The following is a 15,930-nucleotide window of genomic DNA, read 5'->3' on the forward strand; positions in this document are numbered from 1 at the left end:
TCCTTACAAGAAAGCAGGCCTGCTCTAATAAAAACTAATAGGAACTGCCTAAATGGTCTTGGTGTGAAACCAAGCTTCTTAGGAAGCACTAACTATTAAGCTGCAAAAACACAACCACTACTGATTTACATGTTAGAAACACACCTGAGTCGCAGAACACAAGTTATTACAGTTTAAAAAGAGAAAACCACTTCACCTTTGAACAGTTTGTCTTTATTATTAGACTTTTGAGTTGTAAACACTGAAAACTGCAGTACAGGGCAAATGAAAGAAGCAGCTCCATTTATCCTTTTGCATGAGTTAGTGCATAGATTTAAAAGTTTAGAAAAAAAATCAAGCAAACATTTTAGCATAAGCTGCCTTCTCTTTTTCCTTTTGGGCTTTTATCTTCTGTTTGATTCTGAGTGTTTCCGTCTGGATAGCTGCTTAAAAAGAAAATCCATGATACAGTTATAGTAATCTCTTTACAGTAGGTCTCCTAATATGTCAAGACCAGGTCACACTGCTGCGACTGCTGTTATTTCATTTAATAGAACTGCATTTAATCTTCTTTTAGGTCAGATACTAGCAGCAGAAAAACCTTGTCCCTTACTTTGTTTCACCTGGTAAGGTAACCAGGTAGAGGAGGGTGAAGCAAGCATAGTGTTGATGCCAACACAGACTTTATGAGCTAAAAATCTTATCCAATTAGACCAGGAAATTAAGGAAGTAAGACCCCTGTGAGAGAGGGAGATGGTTTAAGAGGCATGCTGTTGACCTACATAAGCAAGTTTCCCAGTGCAACAGAAGCATCACTGCTGTATAAAAAGGTTTTCCACCTCAGTGGATTCTGGGCTCAATACATCAGCGTTTAAGCTGTTAGAAGCCAGCATTCTAGGCCTCACACTGGTACGCTTTCCTACTAAATACTACCCTGGTTCTTTGTTACGTTTTTAAGAAAAGTAAAGAATTTATAAAGAAACAGCTTTCTTTTACCTTTGTCTTCAGGGGATATTTCATGAGCCTTTTTAAGATCAGCCTTAAAAGAGAAATATAAGTTAATGTTCTGATGAAATATTTAGATTAAAAAAAAATTAAATATTGTGATCATTACCAATGCCTGATCGAGATCTTTTATTCCCTGCCATCCTTGAGCCCGTCTGTAGAGAGCTTTAGTATTTGCTGGATCTATTTTAAGAGCCTGAAATTTAATAAAATTGTCACATTAACATTTCATATACTTCACAGCCTCCCATCTCCACAAATGGCACAGTTCACACCAGCAGACAATCTCCCCAGTTGGTTTGAGGGTAAGCTGTCAAAACATTAACTGTGTAAAAAGGAATGCTATATTGTAGCACACTGAATAGCTAGCTAATCAGTTTTAATACCACTGCACCAGAAGTGGTCTTTTGTGAAGGACAAGCATAGGAGGGTAAAATGGAACTGGGGCGGTGGGGCGAAGAGAGCTGTCAAGGCAAAGGTGTTGCTGCGGTTCAAATTATCCTAGCCTTGAGTCTCACTGTACAGCTCTCTATATTACAGCTCCTTCCTTCACACCAAAAAACCCTCAAATGGCGTCATAAAGAAAACACACAGATTTCCTGTAAAGCTTTTTTCACTGTAGGCTAGAAAGATACATACAAGGCATCCATCTCATGCTTCAGGAACCTTGCCAAGTTCCAGTCATTACGCCTTTTTTGAGCTGAATAGTTTCACTAATGTGTATATGCCAGCTCTAATATGACAATATCAAAATAGGAAACAGAGTGGCTGGGCAAAGAAATTGTTCCACTATTTGATTACTTAAATTATTTTTTCAAAGTACCTCAGTTAATTTGGCTAGCTAGCTGTTTTGGTTTTTTGCCTGTGAAGATCGCATTCTTTTTTCTTATTGCAGATAGTTCTATAGTGCGTCTTTTTTTTATTTTTAAAGAATAAAGCTTCTTAGTGATTTAGAGGAAATGTATTACTCTGGGCGCTCATCCTGATCTGTCTGCTATAAAGCCCAGAGCCTCTTCTGCGTCAAGAATTAGAAAATTATGTGTCTGCATTGTGTATACATAGGTAGCATTCCTTGTTTTTAGCTCGACCATTGTGCTTACAGCTATTTTAAAGCAAGGTTTGTTTGAACAGGTTCAGCCGTTTGTAATTCCTTATTTACACCAAATAACACATGTATTATTTAAAGAATAGTTTCTTAGTGATTTAGAGGAAATGTATTACTCTGGGCACTCATCCTGATCTGTCTGCTATAAAGCCCAGAGCCTCTTCTGCGTCAAGAATTAGAAAATTATGTGTCTGCATTGTGTATACATAGGTAGCATTCCTTGTTTTTAGCTCGACCATTGTGCTTACAGCTATTTTAAAGCAAGGTTTGTTTGAACAGGTTCAGCCGTTTGTAATTCCTTATTTACACCAAATAACACATGTATTACAGATTGTTAATTTAAATCGCTTTTGGCCTAAGGAAATCGTAAAAGTGAAAGTGTATAGTTTCTCATTAACAATTACCTTGAACTCTACTAGTTAATCTTAGGAAACTGGTGTTCTGATTAAAACACTGATACATTGTTTAACACCTGTTATGAGACGTAAGCTAAATACCTTGCAGAAATCTATTAAGCTGTGGAGTTGCCTTTATCTAACAATTCTGTAATCTTAAAAAAAAGGAAGGGTTTTTTTTTCCACAATGGCAAGTATTATGATTAATAATTTCTATGTGTAACACTTAAAAGCTGTTTCAACTTTCACCGTTTTCTAGCTGACAGATATCACATTACACAGTTTTCCTATTTTTTTTCTTTCCTCATTCCCCATTTGTCCATTCTGAATACAAATAGGTTTATGAAAGTTTTCCATGTGGTAATGCCATCAGCAGGCTAGAAAGCAAGCCAGCTCTCTAAAGACCCCTCACACACAGATCAGCCGAGACTCCTGCTTTCAGCATGAAGCCCTAGGAGATGCTGCTCAGGATCCTCTGCTAACAGATAAGAGCATTCTTTACTCTGTTTCCTTCAAAAGTTCGGAGTTTTACTGAATTATTTACAGTTTCCTCAAATGTACTAAATTGTGTCAGTATGTCTATGTCACTGTTCCTTTTTTTTTCTTTAATTCTATTATTTTCAGTATTTCCATATTTATTGTTCCTTCTTTCTTTCTTTCTTTCTTTCTTCCTGTTCACTGGTTTCATTTCACCACTAAGCCTACATGAAAGGGCTTTAGTTAGAAAAGTCACTTCAATGAATAAAATACAAGACCATCAAATCTAAAAGCAAGTAAGTAAAACGGTTTGTTCATACTAGTCTTCCAGAGAAAAGTATTCCTCTTTCACTGAAGACAGTTTAACTCTTTGTAATACAATTATTAGCTCTGCAAAACAAACTGACAATGACAGTGTGCATTTTTTCTGGCAGTAAGCAACAGCCCTCTTTTGTTTGTTTCTGAGTCATTTCAATTTCAAAACCTGTTAAAAAAGCCACGTACTGGAAAGTTAGTAATAACTTCACAATCAGCCTTCTACTTTGCTTACTTTCAAATTATAAGCTTGTCAGAAAACTCAAAAAGCTTTGTAGTTTCAGTCTCCATTTTCTATATAGGCCAATTGTTAATCAAAATACTAATCATTAAATTTACCTCTGAACAACTTTCAATGGCTCCCTGCCAATCCGACAGTTTTAGTTTACAAGCACCAATGTTTAAAACACAGGTCAAAGCCACAGTCTTCAACTTTGGTTTGTCTGCCTCCTCTGCCGCTGCCTCAGAAGCTTCTACATACCTGCAGAAAAACAGATTTACAAAGAACACGTATTAGTGTTGCAACTTCCGTTTTGTTCTGCCCTTAGCTATTTTTCCACAGATATGTGCGAACTGGCTTATCCAAACTGTTATTTTTAAAGCAGCTTCAATTCCACTATTACAAATATTTATTAAACTAAATATGTAAGACCTACCCTATAAGACAAAAAAGATGAACTCACTGATGAATGTTTTCCTATAACTCTTAGTCCTCCACTGAACTAACAGCATTCTTTTTCTTAGACAAATGCACTAGTCTAGATGGCATGAAACCATTAGAATTTATCTCAATGACTTTTTATTCTCAAAAAACATGTTGCTCATCAGTGGCAAAAAGTCAACACCACCACTGCACCTTCCATGTTCATGGGAAGCTTCATCTCTTCTTCCGTTCCCTCAGTAATATTTTAATTAGTTGAGGCATTTATGGCTCAAATTTGAAGCTAACTTTACAAAGTAAAGGAGGGTGGTTTATGGGCATTAGTAACTTCCACTGGCTTCCTTCATGACTTTTTTTCCTGAACTTCAAAACTGACACTGGTTCAGGACTGAGCCACATCATTTACTGCATCTCTGTTTCATAGGCAAACTGCTAGGCAAACTGTATCTCATTCTTCTTAATTTACACCGTGCTAATGCTGTCAGGTTTTTATTTCAAGCGGCAAAGGTCTGTTGTGGATATAAAAGTTCTAACTCTTTTAATGGCCTACTTGATAGAACTTCTGTGGTTTTTATTTAAAAAATAAAAATCATGTTTGCATACATTCACATTTTAAGCACGCCATGATTAATGCAGTCTTTGCAGATCAGTACCTATGTAAGTTCAATTTTTGCATGCCCTATCTTTTGAGTGTTGCATGGTTTGTATACAACTTTGGATCACAGAAATAAGCGACACTTCAAAAGTAAATTAGACATAGTCCCAGTGATTTTTCCACTTGCTGGGCATCATGCAAAAGATGAGAACCAGAAGAGAGAAAAGGGTAAAAAGCTAAGAAGAGTTACAATACAAAACTGTGTTATGTTCAAAACAAACAGAATACACCTTCGATATTCATAAATCACACCAAAACATGAAAGACTGCAACCAGTCTGGAAAAAAAATTAGTTTCCAAGTCAAAGAAATCAGTAAGATGAGTATCAAGGGAGACAACGGGAAGTAATATATTTTTTGACAAAAAAGTGTCAATTCTTACATATAAAATAAATTTTAAAAAACTGGTTAAACAGCAATAAGACAAGAAAAAGCTGGTTAAGCAGCAATAAGACAAGAAAAAGAACAGGTTATAACGGTTACTGTTGGTAAAAAGAAAAAAAACAACATTGCCAGATGGTTTGCTAGGTGAGTTGTACATAAGACATGGGAAATTCCCTGGTAAGAGCTATTCTATTCCTATCAGTTCTGGCGAAGTGCCAGCTAAAGTACACCATCCTACATAAAGTATTAGATTTTAAGATACAGCAACAGGGCATGTCCACAAAAGCATGACCTATAAAGAAGAGCTGGAATGATCAGATTTGTTTAGTCTAGGAAAGTTACTATCCTTTCCATCCACGAGGACAAATAAGCACCAAATAGAAGCTGTCTACTCAAACTGGAGGAGCCTTCATTGAGTGTGCTTAAGAGCGAACAAGACAACTAATTGTAAGGGATGGCATAATTATACCTGATATTTACCTAAGAATGGGGGGAGGAAATGGACAGATACAACACAAAGATCCTTAAAGTTCCATTCCAGCCTTTTTTCAGTATGATTGCTAAAAGGTTTACATAGAAATCCTATTTACTTCGGGGTTTCTGTTGGTCTACGATGGGCTTTTTGAGGGCAGGGGGAGATGTTGCATCTTGGCTTAATATCTGTAATTAAAGGATTCATTTTTATGCTTCAGAAAGACATCGTTTGTTTGAAACCCAGTCAGTTAAAAACTCAGCTGAAGCATTAAATATGCCTGAATTCTTTTTCTTTCATTATTGTTACTGCTAGTTAACCAGTGATCATTAAGAAGGTAGGGATAAAGCTCAGTGTAACTTCAAAAAAAAAAAAAAAAGTTTTTAGGAGAAATATTAAAGCAAACAGCATGAAAAGAAGAAAGGAGCAGTATGGAAACAAAAGCAGAAAGACCATGATTTTGAAGGCAAGTCTGAATTATACATGGAGTCAGGATGATGGTATGGAGCCTCAGAAAAAATAATAATGAATTAGTAAGTGTCACATTTGGGGGTACTCTCTCTTGAATTTATCAATTTCCTAAACCTACTGTTTTTTAGAAATCAGAGAAAAAGTATCTCCCTCCTTTCCTGTCCATTAACTACCCTGTATACTATTGTGCTTTTCTTCCCAGTTATGCACCAGCACAGCAAGAGTATTAAAAAAGGAGCATTTAGTCAGTTCTAAACAATAATTCCTGCCTATAGCTCTTGCCTAGCAATGAGTAGAAGACCTGCTTGAATAAGTAGCTAAAAATCAACCAGATGTTTTCCAGATTCTGAAGGTTCTTTTTTTTTATAAAGACAAGAGCACAGCAACAGGCACTTTTTAAATGCACATATCATTGCTTGATATCAGTATTAATTTGGGTTACAGGAACTACGTGATTGAATGATAGCCTTACCGTAAACTTTTACTATACTTTTTAGCTGCCACTGCCCAATTTTGCGATTTGAAGAAAGTATTTCCTATATTCTTTATGTCTTCTGCTATAGCCACAATCTTGTCAACCTAATAAAATAGATGGAAAATATAAAGTATGAATGTACTTATGACAGAAGTCTTGAATTACTTAATGTTTAACAGTAGGATCCCATGTCCATCTTCTTTCAAAGATTATAAAATCTCAGAATAAAAATATTCCAATTTTAGACAAATACTAGCTTCAAACCACTCCTATAATACTCTCTACTTTATGTAGCAGAATAGTCTGAAAGATTAAATTCCTAATGGGTTTTCTACAGTATAAAGGGTGAGAAAATACCAGAGACAACATAGCAGTTCAACTCCTTCCCCTAAATGCGGCTACCCACACAGAGCTATATATAAAGGTGTTGACCGTTATTCATAGAAGACGTTAACAATCAAAGTATTCGACCAAGACTGCCTTATTCCCGAGAAAATTTTGTCGTCTGCTTCTCAAGACGGTATTAGTCACCTGAACTCTGCACGCTCTCAAACTAGAAGTCGTATCAACGCAATTCTCCTTCTCTCAAAACACTTAAAACATATATGGAAGGAGAAAAAGAACAACTGCCTGTCTTTATCAAATCCATCATTTCTATTTCCAGAATGGCATACATTTCAAGTGTTAAGTTACTGTTCCAGTGGCAATAAACAGTTTATAACTACTGCTGTCTATACCACAGCTGTCTTAAGCTCTGTCAAATGTATATATTGCCATTTGTAATACTATCAGTTTACACTTCTACCTACTAGAATTAATGACCTTGAAAAAAACTGATCACAGCATGAGACCAATGTCACCGTGGTTTCTGCAGTTAGTTTATATGAACAAGTTTAAAGTTAAAGGAGGCAGACATCTGCCAACTTCAGTTCTGAACCACAGCAAATGCTATCCAAAAACATTTTCACAAGTTGAAGTGCTTCTCAATAGCCAGATGCAAGGAGTTTCTGGTTTCTAGCTGTAATGGGTTTTTTACTATTCTATTTCTCATTCTGTATGTGGAATCTACACATGCAGCCCCTTTTTTTCCCTCCCACAAATCACTGTTTGATTTACACAGTTTGTCTACTTCACTTCCATGATAAAGTAAAAACCTGCAGAAGAGCTGCTTTCACCAGTCTGCTCCCTAATTCTCATCAACAGATCTTCCTTCAGTTTGAACAACCTGAAAAGCAAACAACTACTTGGAGTTGAGAATGACTAGCTCTGATGTAGTAAAAATCTTTTAAAAAGGTTGATCCTTTATTATTTCTAGTGAGGCAAATCTTTTTAAGGGTGGATATTTAAAAAGTTGCACAGAAAAAGCGTGTAGGTACAACATTAAGTTAGTCATCTGCAGGATGGAGTTCTAGTCATTGCAATTTGTCACTACAGCACAAACAAAAGTAAAAAAAAAAACAGGAAAAAAGTAAGTGTAATAATTGTAAGTAATTGTGGTTTTAGTTACTGGGGAAAAAAATCAGCTGCAATTAGCACTGAGAAAAAGTGATAGCAATCCCCTCCCACAGCATTCTCTTTCCTAAAATTGAATGTCACCATTTAATCAGGATTGATTCTTAAGAAAAAAGGCTTAGTGAACATTATCACAGACACCATGTAACTCAGATTACCTGTAAGTCTTACATTCTGTAAAATACCTTAAAAGAAAAATACTTACATCTTTCAAGTCTATATCTGAATCTTCAGGAAAATCTGGATAAGCATCTCCAGACCCATCCTGGGGAACAATTCCCCAGTCATCTCCTTCCTTTAGCTCTCCACATTCCGCAATGACGCACAACTGAAAAAATAAAGTGTAAATAGCAGCATTGCTTATTAAGACAGTTTCCCCAAAATAAGCTACTCTGAAGTTCAGTAAGAATGCTTTTTCATCTGTTGTTTGGGTGCACTGAGTTCAGAAACCCATCACGTCATTAGCCTATCCTCATCAAAAGGCTTTTATCACAGAACGTGTTGCCTTCAGAGGAACAGCATTCCAAAAACACCATACCCATGCTCCACGGAGAGGCTGGAAGAGGAACTGGCAGCAAGCTGAGCTGCAGCAAAACACAAGACATGGAAGGTTCTACTACATGAGAAGACGGTTCTTTCTTAAACTGCCAAATCTTTTAAAGTTACAGAGGTATTAATTGTTCAAACAACCACAAACTGACATGACCTACACACCGATTGCTCTTCCAGAAATACGACGGCTTCCGACATAAAATTTGTAAGAATTACATATCACTTAGGTAGGGTTGTGAATTCCACCTTTTAATTTCCCCACCCATCCTACACTTCTAGCTGTGCATTTCCACCTTCACCCTGGTAAAGGCTTCCACCCTCACAGCTGTGCTGAACAATAAAACAGTTCTTTGTGCAGGGGAAATCTACAGCAAAAGAACAAAAGCCTCTTAACAAGGACAGTAAAATGGAAATTAACACTGTTAGTAAAAATAACTGGCTAACATTTAATAGTTCTAAACATTACACCAAGCATTTAGAAGAAATGAATATACATCATATAACGGAAGAACAAACAACATCCGTAAGGGCTTTGGATTTTGTTTACCTTAGCAGGATTTTCTCCTTTTACTTCAACGTTTTCTAATATTTTAACTACACCCATTCCTTTGATCACTTGGCCAAACACCACGTGTTTCCCATCCAGGTGAGAAGTAGGCACCGTTGTAATAAAGAACTGAGAGCCATTAGTACCGGGTCCTGCATTTGCCATGCTCAGCAGCCCTGGTTTATCATGCTGCATTGGGGAAAAAAAATCACCACCAACGTATAAAAGATCTGTTATAAAACCATACATAAGATTCTGTAAGGCAATTAATATATATAGCAAGGACAGCCATAATGACAACTTGGTAAACGACACAGTTGCATACAGTTGGTTGGCAACTAATTTTACCTATCATGACTGAAGAGGGCAAATGCCCAGCTCTGCATCTTTACTTGCCACCTAGCAGTCCAGCAAGCAGAACCACATGTGTGACTTGATGCTGTAACAACATCTGTCTGCTTCTTGTACACTCGATCCCCTGCACAGCTGCTGAGTTTAAACAGATCACCTGAGAGACATGTGAAGTTCCTCGCTGGATTATTCAAGACCACTGGCCTCCAGAAACAAAGCTAAACATCACTTAAACCAACTTTAATGTTACACTGTCAAGATGGGTACATATTGTTAATTTTATAAGGGCTACTCACACAAAGTATGTTATAGAACTGTGGGTTTTAGGGGACCATGGTCTTTATCATTTAAAGACTGGTGGGGTTTTTTTTAACTCCGTCACTTTCCTAGAGAGGCAGTTTTTATTCTGTTGGGATTTTTAACCATCTAATTATTTTGGCTCATGCTACCAGGCCACAAACTAACAAAAATTTATTAAACAGCCCAACATGAGAAGATACTGTTTATCTTGTTTCCCGTAAGTACTTTTTCTTTCTTTGAAATAAGAATTATCTTGCTCCATCACGCAGATTATTTCATTTTCACTTGTACTGCAAAAATGTACTTTCCATATGTTATCAATCTCTTGTTAAACTGGCATGACACAGCCATTAAGGTATTATTCTCCCCAAGTTGATCTGGTTATTAAGTGCAAAGAACTCTGTTTAACGTAAGTCAGTATGTTATACCAAGACACTGGTCCATGTCTGAAGCATGCAAGCTGTGGTATTCCTAAGAAACTTGATACTGTGGGGAGGGGGGGGGGGGAAGTATGACAGCACAGAGGAGACGGAAGCAGAAACTGCTGTAAAGTAGACCTCGGAGCTCGACGGGAGATTGATTAGTTTGAGACAACAGTCTGAGACAGCTGTATTTAAGCATCTGGTCTGTCCCTATAGCCTCTACCGCTTTGAAGAACCTGTTGTTTTGAAAACTGTTCTCCGACACGGTGTTTGGATATCCATGGTGGTAGAGAGAACTCCTTGCCTGAGGTGTTCATCTGGTCATATGGCACAATGAGTCAGAATCTTTCAACCAGGATTTGGGTCAGGAACTCTGGGAAAAGGTTCTATAGCTGAGAGCTAGAATTGCATCTAGCCAACAGAAAGCTACTGGAATAATCTTGGCTTTGTCTTTTCTAATCTTGAAACTCATCCTGGGAATCAGAGATGGCAAATGACAGAGAGGAAGCCTGTGTTCCACAGCAAGAGAAGGCATCTGGTAGCAAGCCTGCAGGAATACAGCCTCCAAAACAAACATTTGACATTTTGCATCGTAGCTGCTGGCAAACAAGTTAATCAGAAGGGTTCCCCCATAGGAGATTTTTGCAAATACCATTTGAGGCTGGTCACTGATTCACTGTCCAAGAGGCAGAGTAAGACCTGTACATCTTTTTTTTTTTCTTTTCAATTACAACTAATGCTAGACAGCAATGGTTTGTAAACAAAGAGCCAAGTAACAATAAGCTCTGGTGTTGCCTTACACCTGCAGGTTTACCTTTTCTCTGTAAAGATTTGGAGGACAAGTGGGAAAGTTATGGACAGCAGTCTGGTGGCTCCGATCTTCACACTTACATGCAACCCCATTTCGTTTGGGACCAAGTCTCAACATTAGTCCCATGATGAGTGCCTATTTATAAACAAAACTATTGTCACTCATGCATTTTCTTGCCATGAGTGTTTTGAAAAACACTGCAGATAGATAGAGTGTCTTTCCTGTGACAGTTCCTGCTTGTCATTTTGTAAACTTATAAAGTAAAAAAGTCCGGACAAAATCAGATTCTCTGACAGATTCAAGGCTTGCAAAACTATGCCACAGTAACAACACTGCTTGAAAACTGGGTAAGTTGGGTGTTCCACAACAGCACAGCCATTAGTGACACCAAAAAAAGCCTAGTGGGATTAATCTGACATGGTAAGCTCACTACTGACAAAGTCTTGCAGCAATAAGCTGCAGGAAACCATACAAACAACACAAGAACAAACAGGTAGCACCAGTGTCCTCAAGTGTCAACAAAAACAACTTGTTGTTGTCCAAGACAGTGGTTTGAGGACACTTTGCAGGACTGCTTGATTAAGAGCAAGATCCAGTGAATTTCTACATAGTAGAGGCATTTTAACTCCCACTAAAATCCTAACATACTTGGCCAACAAATGATGGGAATTGAGCTCCCAGACCCTGTACAAGATCCAAGTGAGTTCTTCAAATCACCCCTGGCACATTGACAACTTTTGTTACAGCTGAGCAGTCAGAGAAGTACAGAAAGGAGGATCATCTGCATTCCATTCATAATTACCTCCAGATCTTACTTGACAGTACAACCAAAAAAAGTAACGATGACACAAAGTCTCCTTCTTCAGGGAGCTAGAGATCCTGTGGCAAGGACGAATGCAGAAGAGTAACTTTAAGCAGCAGTGCTATGGGCACCACCATAGCAAGTGTCAGACTTCAGAGAACATCTCTCACAACTGTAATTAACTCTATGATGAATGCTGGAGCTACATTTCCAGCTATTGCTCCGAACTTGGTAATGGACTTTGATGCCTGATTAGTGGAGGACTGCCATATTTTCTTTTCCTAAAATACTGTTTGGAGGCAAGCACAATTGCAGTCAGGGCTTTGTTTTAACCACGGGACAACGATGTCTGCAAGTTTTTTAGTCAGTGTTGTTGAGGAGTCATTCATATGCTGTCACATAATAACATGATATGAAAATGGTTAATTGTTACACCTACAGCAGCGGGTGTCCTGGCTGTTGTAAGGGGTACTTGCAGAACATGGTATTTTTGTTGTTTCCAAGTGGTACTCCCACCCAGGTTCAAGATGCGATTACTGATAGTTCAAGCACAGGGGATTTTTTCCAGCCACACAGCCCTTTATGTATAGCTGAGAACACAGGTGAGCATTCAGGACAATTATTATGGTTGCCACTTTTCTCCAGAATAGCTAAGTCTGCTAGTCAAAAAATGTAAGCCACAGTGTACAGGTAATACTTCAATTTGGAGATCTTCAAATACCGTCTAAATTGTAGGCTTAAGGTACACAGACCTGCTGTACGGTATGGTGAAAAGCAGACTTATTCCCTTTCTGGAATACCCGTTTTTAAAGAAAGGTAGAACTAAAATGCTTAAAAAAAAAGATTTAAAAATACAGAAGGCAAACATTTCTTCTTCAAAAGCATAAAAAATAAGTCAATCTTATGTCAAAAGACAGACCTTGGAGGCATCAGCTGCATTTGATTTCGATGACAAAGAGAAGCCTGAAGAATGGTAATGGACATTTTGAAGGTTATGCCTTTGCAAAAGAAACAAAAGGCACAGGACATATCCTAAGAAAACTGTTGTTCAAAAACTGTACTTGTTAGGTTGCGTGTGTAAAGCACATGCACCTGCAGTCTTCCTGGTGTCACAAGGTGTTGATTTCGAGGACAAAGACAGTTTTGAAACTTTCTACTCTCGCAGCACAGCTCCCTCCTCTCTTCCCACAGCCGGGCTGACAAAACTGCTGGTGGGACTGCACTAATGGTTGCTAGTAATGAAATAGTGAGCTCTGATACAGGAGTGGGAATAAGTAATGGGAGGAGCAGGAATTTCTGCCATCAAAGCCAGCATCTCTTAAAATGACATCCTCAAATCGAGACCGTTGCGTATTCAAAAACTTCCTTTGTTCACAGCACATTTTTCCAACATTTTGGGTGAAAAAAAGCCATTCATAAACAGCCTTTTACTTCTCATATCATTGAAAGTAACTGTAGCGGGGAAAATGCCTTCTTTTAAATTTTCCTTTGGATTAATTCTGCAATCTACCATGGATTCCCCACTTCTTAAGAAAGGTATTTCTCACATCTCATCTTATGAATGTTATTGGTATATGAAAAAAAAAAGCCTAAAATCCATTTAATGCTAACATACTGTGTATGCTGCAGAGTGACAAAATTTGCCACTCTTTTAAAATAATATCCCTACTTCGATGAGAAGTAAAACATTGTTTCAAATGAATTTCTGATGGTGCAATTTAAAAGAAAATTTAACCTATGGTTGTCTTTGTCTTAATGAGGTTGACCTCATTTTGTATGTATTCATATATGTACTTGTTCTGTATTCAACAAAGACTTTAATGACAAACTCATTTGGGGCTTTTTTGCTGCATTCTTTCCACTGCTTAAAAATACATTAACCTTGGCCTAAAGAGCGCTAATTCTGAACTTGAAGAAAAATAAACGTCGCTGAAACTTAAAAAAACTGAATACAATTAGTATCTTCAATAGAGTACCTTATAATGAAAGTTTTCATCTTCAAATTTTTCACCATATATACTTTCTCCACCTGTGCCATTTTGGTTTGAGAAATCTCCACCCTGGACCATAAATTGCTTAATAACTGTAAAAGAAAATAATTATAAAATATAGCAGCAAGGCAGGAAAGGCACAAAGAAAAACACTCAGAGATGAAGAGCAATTCTTGTCACCAGCACCTACACCTAAACAAAACCAAAAACCACCGTTTATTTATCAAGTGTCCCCTAAGTAATCCTTTTCAGTTAAGTGGACATCACTTGATATTTAATTCTTTACCCGAAATCCACTTCAACCTATTCACAACTCATAGTAAACTAGTTTTACTATTACTAACTTACTAATAAATTTATAATTTACTATTGTCAATGCATGGTAAGAACACCTAGTCATTAGGAGGATCAAAAAGTCAAAAACTTAGTTTCAGTCAAGTTATTTCTTAAACAAGAGCTCCGAAATATTATTTAACAGTATTTCAAATACTGATCATGGAGGACTTCTGTTACCAACAGGAAAGCAGAGGATTTCATAGAACTTACTTCTGTGGAAAGGGCACCCTTTATAATGGAGACGTTTTCCAGTGGTAGGCCCTGTTCCTTTCTCTCCTGTACATAATGCACGGAAATTTTCAGCAGTTTTAGGTACAACATCGGCAAATAATTCAAAGACAATGCGTCCAACTGAAATGACAGAGAATGAGACATATTTTTAAGTTCCGTCCTTGGCATAGTGACGTGCTGAGCATTACAGGGCAAAGGAAATTAATGTTTCAGACTTGATTATTTTTATTTAGATTAATATTAAATTTACATTTTGGGGTTGTTCCATGGCAATCGCTGGCAGAGTTACATTAGGTTTTTAGCAAGGTTATTACCAACAATGAATTCTACTATCAAGAATAACTTAGGGGGAATAAAGACAGGTTCTGCTAAAAACTACCAAAAATGCCAAATGTGTTTTCTGCCAAAAAAATGTGCATGGGAAATCACACACATATATTAAAGCCAAATTATGTATTTTAACATGCATACTTATTTTATGTCTATTTTAACATACATACATAGCTTGTTCAATCAAAAACAGATACAGTAAAAAAAAAGAGTGGTTTGTGGAGACTTTTATTTGATCAAAAAGTTTATGCCAAACATGTACACCAACCTTACTCCTCATTCTCTTAAACCCCAATTTTACTAAGACACAGTAATACTTAACGTGCATGTGAATAATGGCTATTTATAGTTACAGACACTACAAGCAATTGTTAAATCAAAAAATGTACGTTTTAACAAAAGGAAGTGAAACCTGACTAGCTAACAGAACCTGTAATAATCGATAAATGGATTCTGTGTCAATTTCTCATCTTTTCACAAACTGGCTTCTCGGAGAGCTATTTCTCACTCCTAGCAGCTGCCGTCAGTTGATGCTCCCATTTTCTCATCAGCCTCACAGTCAATTAGTTAACATAACTTCACTCTACCGGAAGCTAAATGTAAATATATTAATTCTAATTAATACAGGAATGAAAACAAATTAGACAACTGAAAGTCAATAAAAGGGAAATCATCTTACAGCCTTTCTTCTTTTATTCGAGTAGAATGAATAAATGAGAGGCAGTATCTTGACAAAAAGGCGGCATCTATCTTCACCCATGCAAATTTTGAAAACCTATGCTTTCAAATATTACCCCAGCTTCCATGTTGTTGTTTTCTTATTTCATTTTGACCTTTTGCCCAGATTTTCGAATGACCTCTGGCAACACAGACGATGCAAAGAGAACAACCAGGACCGCCGATTTGCCTGACCTTTTACCTCTGCAGGCCACCACTGCCTGGCGCACCCCAGGCCGGCTGTGGCACCTCCCCAAGTCATGGCGGGGGGGCCAGGGCTTGAAGCCAGGAGTCGCAGCCTGACAAGTGGGTGGCTCCGATCGAGGCCGAGCTCGGCACACCGACAGCACGTGGACTTAAGTACGCGCGTAGGAGCAGGCCGCCGCCATAGGTACGCCCGGGAGCTACATGGTGCGGGGCGCTATGCCCCTCTGCTACGCTCGGTAGGGCGAGGCTGCACGGGAACGTGTTGCAGGAGGTCACTGATGGCGGTATATGTACCTGCTCCCCTGCATCACCCACGGATATTTCTCTCAGCTGGGAAGCCAATGGAATGGGGTGCCTATGCAGCCATGTTGCCTTTCTCTCCATTTTCCTCGGGCCTGTTCGTTCTGGCAAGGAAACCTCAGAGGGAA

At 37.9% G+C, this 15,930-nt stretch overlaps 1 protein-coding gene across 1 annotated transcript; it reads right to left on the reverse strand.

Annotated features, from left to right (window-relative positions):
• Positions 1 to 195: 195 nt before the first annotated feature.
• Positions 196 to 15,557, reverse strand: PPID (peptidylprolyl isomerase D). Its single transcript, XM_009283364.2, has 10 exons — positions 15,498 to 15,557; positions 14,228 to 14,384; positions 13,667 to 13,773; positions 9,005 to 9,193; positions 8,111 to 8,233; positions 6,391 to 6,497; positions 3,616 to 3,757; positions 1,094 to 1,180; positions 976 to 1,018; positions 196 to 422 (listed from the first exon to the last, which is right to left on the reverse strand). The coding sequence occupies exons 1-10, from the start codon at positions 15,555 to 15,557 to the stop codon at positions 334 to 336; spliced, it is 1,104 nt and encodes a 367-aa protein (XP_009281639.1). The 3' UTR covers positions 196 to 333.
• Positions 15,558 to 15,930: the final 373 nt, after the last annotated feature.

This window comes from Aptenodytes forsteri, unplaced genomic scaffold (assembly GCF_000699145.1).
Source record: "Aptenodytes forsteri isolate BGI_AS27 unplaced genomic scaffold, ASM69914v1 Scaffold6, whole genome shotgun sequence".
Taxonomy (NCBI): domain Eukaryota; kingdom Metazoa; phylum Chordata; class Aves; order Sphenisciformes; family Spheniscidae; genus Aptenodytes; species Aptenodytes forsteri.

Bases quoted from the DNA above. Each gene is read 5' to 3' on its own strand.
- PPID (XM_009283364.2), bottom strand. From the start codon at position 15,557: ATGACTTGGGGAGGTGCCACAGCCGGCCTGGGGTGCGCCAGGCAGTGG. The intron at 14,385-15,497 runs GTAAAAGGTCAG...AAATATGTCTCA, and splicing joins GGCAGTGGTGGCCTGCAGAG to TTCTCTGTCATTTCAGTTGG. The intron at 13,774-14,227 runs GTAAGTTCTATG...TTTCTTTTACAG, and splicing joins AGGGTGCCCTTTCCACAGAA to TTATTAAGCAATTTATGGTC.